The 10,509-nt window shown below is 30.1% G+C and overlaps 2 protein-coding genes across 2 annotated transcripts; one reads left to right on the top strand and one right to left on the bottom strand.

Annotated features, from left to right (window-relative positions):
• Window positions 1-2,430: 2,430 nt before the first annotated feature.
• LOC7476341 (dof zinc finger protein DOF1.5) lies at window positions 2,431-3,177 on the top strand. Its single transcript, XM_002305034.4, has one exon. The coding sequence runs from the start codon at window positions 2,586-2,588 to the stop codon at window positions 3,063-3,065; it is 480 nt and encodes a 159-aa protein (XP_002305070.1). The 5' UTR covers window positions 2,431-2,585; the 3' UTR covers window positions 3,066-3,177.
• A 5,269-nt stretch (window positions 3,178-8,446) lies between these two features.
• On the bottom strand, window positions 8,447-9,876 carry LOC7470209 (heavy metal-associated isoprenylated plant protein 28). Its single transcript, XM_024599231.2, has 3 exons — window positions 9,716-9,876; window positions 9,103-9,178; window positions 8,447-8,981 (listed from the first exon to the last, which is right to left on the bottom strand). The coding sequence occupies exons 1-3, from the start codon at window positions 9,719-9,721 to the stop codon at window positions 8,623-8,625; spliced, it is 441 nt and encodes a 146-aa protein (XP_024454999.1). The 5' UTR covers window positions 9,722-9,876; the 3' UTR covers window positions 8,447-8,622.
• Between the last annotated feature and the right edge of the window lie 633 nt (window positions 9,877-10,509).

The following is a 10,509-nucleotide window of genomic DNA, read 5'->3' as shown; positions in this document are numbered from 1 at the left end:
AATAAAATTGATCAATGATTTAAAAAAAAACGCATAAAAAACCGAACATGTCAAAAGTAATTTTTTGAATTTTTAATTCTTTTAAAAAACATTGAACATACAAAAACAACACAAATACGTTAAAAATATATTTTATCAGATTTTTTTAATTATTTTCGCAATTTTTTAGTTTGTTTTTCAAAAAAAAAGGAAGAGAAATGGGGTAAAAAATCGGGTTATGACATGATTTATATTTTTTAATCTAAGAAATAATAATTTGATGTATTTATAGTGAAACTCAATAAAAATAATGAAATGAAGAATAAAACTACAAATGTAAATCAGATCCAGATTATATTATGCTGCTTTCAAAGTCATGCACTATGAGGCACTTAACCTGTCCTATAGTGGCAAAAAAAGGAAGAGAAAGAAGGAAAGAAAGAGAGGTGCTCTATATATCATAAAGGAAGACTTATGCAAATCACTTTATATCCTTTTTAAAATATGCTTTCGTTATTAAATTAAAAGGAGACTTCTAAAGCATCCTAAAGAAAAAAGTGCATCTCTTTTTCAAGTAAAAGGGGCGAAAATGCTTCCTTGTCCACATTATAAAATGGGAAAAGCTGCTGGTGGAAACGAGGCTATTTTTTTTTATACTAATCAGATCGGATTCCTTCACTAAAAAAAACCCATAGACTCCTCAATTGCAACTGAAAGCTACCCATAAACACATACCCAACATTTTCAAAAGACGTAAAGGAAGCAACAAAGTTATCATCAAAGCCACACAGAACAGGTGAAAAGATGGGTTTTAAGCAAAAAGCAATAGCATTAAGCGGCATCCAACTTTTATGAGGATAAAAAAAATATGCCCTTGAACATTGCATGTTTAAAATATAATCCATGACCCGCACATGTACTTCTTTAATTTCACGGATCCTGAAATTAACGACCATGTAAATCTCTAGTGGCTATCATATTAGCAACTACAGGGTTCGAACCTGAAATCACAGAGAAAACAAACCTTTTAATTCCAACTTCTTTAATCTTTCACATATTATAGATCACTAGGAAACAAGTAGCTAGGTCACTGGAATCTCATATTTTGGAATCTTGAGCTTGTTAATTTTTTTTTTGTTTTAAATCAAATTTTTTAATCATTTTAATATATTCATATTAAAAATAAATTTTAAACAATAAAAAATATTATTTTAATATATTTTCAAATAAAATACATTTTAAAAAAACCACTCTAATTCCCAACACTAATCCAATCTTCAACACCCCAGGATCAAGGCATGTGAAAAGATTGATTTTCATGTTCCTTCCTCACAGTCCAGCTTAATCAATGCACCATAAGATGCCCCATGACATGCATACACTTACAAAATCCTCATATATATATATATATATATATATATATATATATATATATGCGTACGGATATAAGTGCCTATTATCTTACTATTGGACATGACAGAAAGCTGTCTCTGATGTGAGTTGTCTGTATTCTTTTTTCTTTTTTTTCGTACAAACTTCTGATATGGTAAATTAGTGTCATAAATTATCTCTTCTCCAGACAATTTGGCTTGATATGGTTACGTTGTTGGAAATATGAAAGCTTCTCTTCATTTCAAACAATTTGACTGGGAATTGGAAATGTGAAAGCTTCTCTTCATTTCAAACAACTTGTTTTCTCTAGAACTATCATTTTAAGCAATTTTGTGAGATGATATTTTCGATTAAATTTAATAGTCAAGTTCCAATCTCATTTATGGGATTTATGCGGATAGTTTTTCTACTTCTAATCCATTTTTTTGGGTTATCATAAAATATTTCTTAGATTATTAAACCATTAAAAGACTCTGTTGCTATATTAAATTTAATACAAAAGTATGAATTACTTTCGATCTTTTATATTATTATTATTATTATTATTATTATCATTTATTATAGTTTTTGATGAACAGATTTTCCTTGTGTTGTGCTACATGTTTTTTTTTTTTTTTTCCTTACAATATCCTTTGACTCTACTTGTCGTCACTACATGTTAGTCAATGTGCCGAGAGTTACCTATAGAAAATTACCACTACCCTGATGTGGAAACATAATCCATTAAAAGCAAACGACCATATCCATGCACAAAAGTAACTTTTCAAAGGCAATTGCAGAGTACTTTAATTTAGTCCTTGATCCCTTCTTTATGGTTAGAACTTCCATTTAGACAAAACTTTATCTCTCCTTAATTTATTCCTATCCTTGACACTTTGTACGCGACCCACCTGTAATGGGTCCCACATTTAGACTTTTATACACCCCACTGTTCATGACGTGGATTGATGATGTGGACCAAAAAAGCTCATCATCAGCTTTTCCACGCCACCTAACTTGTTCCTTGGCGGCTATGTCACATGAGTCTTTATTTATTTTTATTTTTTTCCTGGGGGGGCTTCCCAACATGTTTTTTAGCACTTTATATATGCACATAAGCAGCCCCCATTCCTATCTATCTACAAGTAAATCTTCTCTCTCATTTTCCCCTTGGTAACCCGCAAATTAGTGTTGATATTTCTCTCTATCTCATCCTTAATTTGTTTATCTCCATCATGGCTAGCCAAGAAGAGGGCATCAAGCTCTTTGGAGCAACAATTACGTTGCATGATAAACAAGAAGGTAATAAAGAAGATCCAAACAAGGAAAATCCAACCACTGACAAGAGACCAGAGAAGGTCATACCTTGCCCTAGATGTAAGAGCATGGAGACCAAGTTTTGTTACTTCAACAACTACAATGTTAACCAGCCAAGATATTTCTGTAAGGGCTGCCAGAGGTACTGGACGGCAGGTGGGGCCCTACGAAATGTTCCTGTGGGTGCCGGCCGCCGGAAAACTAAGCCACCTGGCCGGGTTGGTCTTGACGGTTACTCGGAGGGGTGCTTGTATGATGGCTCTGGTGGGGTTCACCGATTTGAGCTAGATGGGATGGTTTTGGAGGAGTGGCACTTGGCAACGACCCATGGCAGTTCCCGTCATGTTTTCCCCGTGAAGCGGCGGAGGAGCGGTGGCTCAGGTGGTCACACTTGTTGATAGTCTTTATCTTTACCATCATGCGTGTATTATATATACAAAACCGGTTTTGATCATATAACCTTCTAAATTTCTAATGGTAGTTCTATGTATGTGCATATTAACCTCATAACTTGATATTTGGCCTTTTTATTTCTTATGTCTGCATTTACAATTTCAATAAATAAGACAATAAGTCTATAGAGAATATTAACTAATAAACTAATGGTCACATCTATTCAAAATATTTTTGATTAATACACTATATTATCATTTTTTTTGGTAATTATATTTCTGAGTTGCACAAAATCAATCATGTAGTTGACTTATAATACTCTTTAGGGATGTTTGCTCTGTACGGCATTTCAATATGAAGATCAATTAATTATTACTCATATTTAGCTCTTAAAAGATATCTTACCACAAAATTAAACTTTAATATCGACGGAATATTATATTGGTATATAAAAAATATTTTTTTGGTATTAAAAAATAAATTATTAAGTCTTTTTATTCTACCAATAATTTTATCTGCAATTTTCAATACTAATAAAATTATTAATAAAATATTTGAACCTAAAAATCAGTTTTTACCATTTAATTTTTGTTAAAAATTTCATTGTTTTTTATTTCTCCATTAGGAATTTTCAATATTAAAGAAATCATCGATAAAATATTTACATCTAAAAATCAACTTTTACCATCTATTTTTTATTAGAAATTTCATCACTGTATATTTTTCTGACCAAATATTCTGTTACCGAGGTGCTATAATTTTTATAAGTTTTACCAAAAGTTTTAGAATGGGTAGAAACATTTGATGATTCCATTAGAGATTTTATTTTATTTTTATTTTGTTTGTTATGATCACAAAGTTAATGAATAAAACCACAACAACAACAAAAGGTATCTCCAAAAATTAATTTATACAATTTTCACAATGAATAAATAATGTTAAATAAATTATGCAGACATGTAAGTTTTCACAGTTTGAAGATTTAAGTGGTGAATTCATATAAATAATGCACAACGAAGAGATAAGTAGAATTCCATATACTAAAAAAAGAAGAAGTAAAAATAAACAATAAAAGATACAAGTGTGAAACCGTTCAAATTCCAATTGAAATACTATTAGATCAATAAGGAGAAGTATACCTGGTACATCTCTTCGGATGTGCTAAAGGTGAAGTGTGCTAAAGGTGAAGGGGCAGGAAAAGATTTAGCATCAAAAGGTCCAAGCATGAGAGGAAATGATACACCTATAATTGTACTTTGTTGAGCTGGATAAATCTTATTTTGTTCTAGAAGTTTTGCATTGTCTTTTTCATTTCAATAGCTATTTGTTCCTAAATCTTTTGCTTCACAATCTCATCAAATTTCTATGATTAATAGCTTAGGTCAGAATACAACGTGTTTAAAGTTAAAATAGTACGACACTCCCTCAATTCTCAAGTTGATGCTATAGACAAACTACAAATCTAATTAATATCTGATCCATCACTTGCAACCACACTTGAGGATCATTACGAGGAGTAGAAGTATCTTCGCTAAATTTCTCAACCATGTTGGTGTTATATCTCTTCAAATAAAATCGAGTTTTAAAATTTAATTACATTTCATACTTTTAATACATATAAATAATTTTAAATCAATAATAACTATCAAAACACTTGCTACGAATGGATACGCTCTTTTATCGATGAAAATTTTATCATATCCCTTTTCTTTTATAAGTTTCCTTGTATAACTCCATTAGAGTTGTTTTCGACCCAGTTCTTTTCTTGTATATTAAATAGTTTGTTAGAAATCTCACTAATAAATATATAACTAAGACTTCAAGAAAAATAACGAAATATATCACAATGAAATCTTACTTGGTGTTAGGCATGATGGGTAAATGAAATCGCTTCTCTAGTGTGCTTGCTTATCATACCATGAGTTTTTTTTTTTATTTTGATTTTGTTTACTGGATCATGAATGCTTTATAAGAGTTTTCAATACAACAAACTCAAGATGCATTTTCCAATTATGATATGTGACATACTTTGGTCTATATCTTTTTCACATCTTTATGTCATTCGACTTGGCCTTGTATAGGTATTATAAAAAAAATCACACGACCTGGTACACCTAATTGTTAAATCATACTTGATTTAATTTATTATACATAAGTTAGGTAAGAAAATAAAATAAAACACGTTTAAAATAATATAAAATTAATATAACACTTAATTATGAAAACATATTGAATATTGGTTCTTTAAACTTTCATAGTTGCATTATGATTTTTTCATACTCTCCTCACAAGCGACTCGTTGCTCTTGTTTGACCAAAATTTTTTCTTAATTTATTTCATAATTTAATAAACTAGATACTCGAATTTGAGATTATTTATCTAAGCTTAAACTTTCTCCACCAAACATTTACCATATACATCCATTCAGGATGATCATCAAGTTGACTCCATTAAATAATGGTTCTTCAAATAGCCACTTCATCGTACATTACCAGAAAGTTAGCAAATAGCAACAAAAATGTTAAAAGAAAAAAATTTTATAGGTAGTTTTTTATGGAAATAATGACATAATATTTCTCATCGGTAGATTCCGATGGAAATTACGATAGAATAAAAAAATTAATAAAAATCTCATTGATAATTCAACACATTAGCAATATTGATGGAAATGGTGATGAAAATTATATTGGAAAATTTAAGTGAATTAAAACTAGACAGTTCTCTTTTCCTTTATAAATACAACCACCCAAACCGCCAGCATCATTCTATATTTGTTAGTAGTGTCAATTTTCCTCTTTTGGTTCTATCTCTTATGAACCTTCACTACATTAAGTAAACAAACTTACCTATTTTTTTGTAACCCATTTATGTTTAGGTTAATTTATTGATTTTTTTTTTATAGTATTTGTAATGGCCTTATATATTTAAGTGTTCTACAACTTTTTTCTAAATAGTTTTGTTGTATTAATGCATGATGTGTATGTTAGGATTTGTTTTGGGTTTGGGGGGAATTGATTTTATTTTTCATTTGATGAAATTGAAATTAAGTTTGTAACTTAGATGTGTTATAATTAAAGAAATGATGAGTAATTTAATGGGTACTAATTATATTTTGCTAAATTTATTGTTAAGCTAGAAATTTAAGGAAAATTAATTTTTTTAGAATTGATAATAATTAAAAAGTATTAAGTTAGATTGAATAAGTTTGGATTGAATAAATGATGGATACTTAGTTGAATACTGATTATTTTTGTTAATTTTATTGTTTTGTTCATATTTGATGGAAAATAGAATTTGTATGGAATTCATAATTAATTATTAGATTGCAAATTCATTTTTAATAAAAAAAATATTGGAATTGATAGATACATTATTAATAAATGTTGTCATCAATAATTTAGGTGGAATTGATAGTTGCACTACCAAACATAATTTATTTATTTCTCTTATCCATGTCCATAAACATGAGGCTTATAAATAAAATGAACTCTAGGTTGAACTTTCTTTTTCATGTATTAATCTATATTTGTGTGCATCATACAAGTACCTCACACCCCTTTCCCTAATCTTGACGGTTCACACTTTAGCTTTTTGTTATATTATTATATTAGACAGAACTTTGTATTAATTTCTAATAAGTAAATATTGGTTTTGTATATTTTAAGTCAAGATGTTACTATGTTGTATTAAAAGAATGAATACCTTAATATATATTGATAACTATAATTATATGGTAATGTCATGACCTTTATAATTAGAGGTGTAATGTATATACTTGTATTTTAAAGAAATGATGGATGATGCACCTCTTATATGAGTATTGATTGAATTAAATGAATGTGATCTAGGTTGTTAATATGTTTGCAGGTAATTAATATAAGACATAATTTTGGGTTGGTTCCAAAATTTTATTGAATTGGATAAATTTATTAATTTAGTTAGAAGATTTCTAATATGTTAGATATGTATGTGTAGTGTACAATAAGGTTTTATTAATGTGCTGCAATGCTTTTTGCAAAAGTATATGGAAATTAAAAAACATAAATTTAATGACTTTCCGGTCAACATATCAAAATTATCAAAAAAAAAAAAAAAACTTAAAAGCCTCAATATAAACGCATTACAAATACTTTACCAAACACAAAGGAAGTCTTCACAAACTTGCCAAATCATAATTATGGTAAAACACACCTTCATTATCACACTACTTCGTCTTCTCCATGAAAAAATAAAATAAAATTTAGGTTCTAGAAAATGTTTAAAATTGGCGTAAAGATACTTACCGCGTCATATTAGGTAAATATTCCATCACAAAATTGAATTTTTAAGATATATATATGGTTTGTGATAGTTGAGTTTTAATGAAAGGTAGAGAGAGAGAGAGAGAGAGAGAGAGAGAGATATTTGGGATTTTTCACTTTTTTTTTCTTTTTGGAACAATTATTTTCCATTTATCCAATTTATTTATATTGCACTGTTAAGGAGAAATGCAAATAATATGATGATAACTACTGTGTAAAGCTGGATTGAAAGATAAAACGGAATAAACTAGAGTGAAACTTGAAATAGGCCTCCTGAGGATTTCAACAAGTACTATAAGTTCAAATAAATAAATAAAAAAAGTCCCAACATTGATTTATGAGTAATGATACAAGGACTTTGCCCTGTCTGGGATTGCGATCTAACAAAAATCGGCTAAAATTTAATTTTTTTATTTGAAATTAATTTTTTTTATTTTTTTAAATCGTTTTGATTTACTAATGTTAAAGATATATTTTAAAAAATAAAAATAAATATTATTTTAATATATTTTTGAATAAAAAAAACTTTAAAAAACAACAACCATCCCAAACATCCCTTAAATAACATACTACACAATCAGGGAAAATTAAATTTTTATTTAAGGTTTTTCAATGACTTAATTGTGCATAGCTTAAGTACTCTAATTTTCATGTACACTTGAAAAGTAGTTTTTAGTAGGGGTGAGTAAAAAAACTAAAAAACCGATAAAATCGAAAAAAAAATAACCGATAAAATCGAACTGTGAAAAAAATCGATTAAAATTTTGAAAAAACCGACCGGTTCGGTTTCGGTTTTATAAGCCTAAAACAAAAAAAATCGAATCGAACCTAAACTAGAAAAAAAACCGAGCCAAACTAAGCCAAAATGAGCTAAACCGGAAAAAACCGAGCCAAACTGGTTTTTATCTTAAAAACCGAACCGAACCGAAACTGGTCGGTTTAAACTAATTTTGATTTTTTTAATAACCCCTGGTTTTCAGAATTTCTCATGTACCAACAACGAGACGACGAAGTTCGTCTTTTCAGTTAGTAAGTAAGAGGGAAAAAATAATCAGAGCCTGCTCGAAAGCCTCTTGGAGCGCAAAAAACCCAAAAGGGGCCACAGTACTGTAAGCCCAACCCAAAGACCTTTTAAATTACAAATATATATTTACAAACGACCTTTGCTTATATCATAAAATTTCAGTCAACTCGGCCAAAATACATCTTATACACAAAAATGATGAAAAGAAAATTCAGAGATATTGCCTAAGTCACACCATTACATGATGGAGCAGGCATGAGGATTTTCATCACTGAAGATGGCACTAGCTTCTTCATCAACAATGGTGGCATAAGCTGGCTTTTGATAGTAACCAAACTCTTCTTCATTGTAGCCATGCTTGTCGTAGTTGTATGAAGGGGTAGGCTTGTTTTCATAGTAAGTAACTATTTCTTTTTCATTCTGCTGCTGATAATAGTACTGTTGGTTGAAGTTATAGGATTCAGGATTGTATGGGTATGGCCATAGCTCAGCTCTTCTTCCTGTCTTCCTCACTGCTTTAAGAACTTTTCTCTGGTCTGCCCATCCCATAACTGTTACTTTTTGCATATATATGTCTATATCGATATCATCCACTCCTGTGAAAAAAAACGAAAATGATGTTTATAATCCATCAGTACGTACGTCTCTCACACACAAACGCGAGAAAAAAAATATAAATATTTGAAATGAAAGTAACATATATATAATGCGACGCACCATCTAGTTTTTGAATAGCCTTCCTTATCTTGGTCTCGCAGCCAGCACAATCCATATAGACTTTCATCTCTGTGATCTGAAACATTAGATTAACAAAGGGTTTATTTTGGTTAGCATGCATGTGATTCTAATGCTAATTAAATTAACATCAATAATTTCTTGGCTACAAAATCAACACAGCTTCTAACTGACAAGAACGAGAACGAGAATATATATAGTTTAATGAAGTATATACTATACTAGATTAAATACTAAATGCATGGATACACACACACACACACACAATTATAGTTAATTAACCCTTTTAATGGTATTGTATGCTAGCTAGAATTTAATTTTGATTTTAGAGATGAGCTAGCTAGAATATTTACTCTTAGCAAGCTTAGCTTAATTACGGTTGTGTGATACTAATAATTATTCGATGCAAGAACACGTTTATAATGACTGGACTACAAAACCTTAACACAGCCGTTAGATAGGTAGCAAATTAATTAATGACGCATTCATAACAAGAACATTGTAGAACATTTTTCATGCAGAAATTAAAAAAGTTATGAACGCATCATGCAAGTGCTAAGAGAAGGAGATAGAGAGCTTGAGAAAGACTTCTTACAGTCATCTTGGGAGCTTAATAGAAATCTTATAAGCTAGGAGCTCTGGTTGTTTTTAAATGTTGAACTGTATGTATGAGGATATGATGAAGAATGACTTGAGAAGTGGGTGTTTATATAGAGCGCAGGAAGCAGCTTACGTTTCATTTTACTCGTTTCTTCTTGGGAGTTAATACAAGGCATAGAACTAGAAGAGGGATAAGAAAGAATAAATTATACGAAGTCCCCCACAGACCTTTTCTTTTTTTCTTTTCTTCAAGTTGCTTCTAAGCGACAAAACTTGAACAAAGATTCGGCAGAAAGTGCATAGCAGCTGCTTAGAAGTCAGACAGCTCCATCGATGCCTTTTACAATTTGCGCAGGCCAAACAAAGATACAAGAAATATTCAAGCGTATATTACCTTCATATCTCTCACACGTTAGAGGTTCCTTTTAAGTATAGATCAAATTCATTTTGACACGAATTTCAGATCAAAGTTCCTACATATATTAGTTTCTTGTTAATGAAGTATACCAAAATATTAGTTTCTTGTTAATGAAGTATACCAAAATATTAGTTTCTTGTTGGCAATGGAACCTACCACGACGAATATCATATCGTTTAATTAATCAATTAACTATATATCATTCAAGTTTTTACTTGGAATCCATGAATCTATTTGTCAAAGCGACCGCGTAGGGTATAAAATGGATGTGCATAAAAAAGAGAAGTATGCTGGTACATGGCCGATTTCCAGCGCATCAATGACCCTACCTATCTATATTGCAATTTAAACGTTAACCAAAGTTGGCTTAC

The sequence above is a fragment of the Populus trichocarpa genome, chromosome 4 (genome assembly GCF_000002775.5).
Source record: "Populus trichocarpa isolate Nisqually-1 chromosome 4, P.trichocarpa_v4.1, whole genome shotgun sequence".
NCBI lineage: Eukaryota > Viridiplantae > Streptophyta > Magnoliopsida > Malpighiales > Salicaceae > Populus > Populus trichocarpa.
Note: the sequence above shows the minus strand (reverse complement) of the source record. Positions and strands in the feature narration are given on the sequence as shown.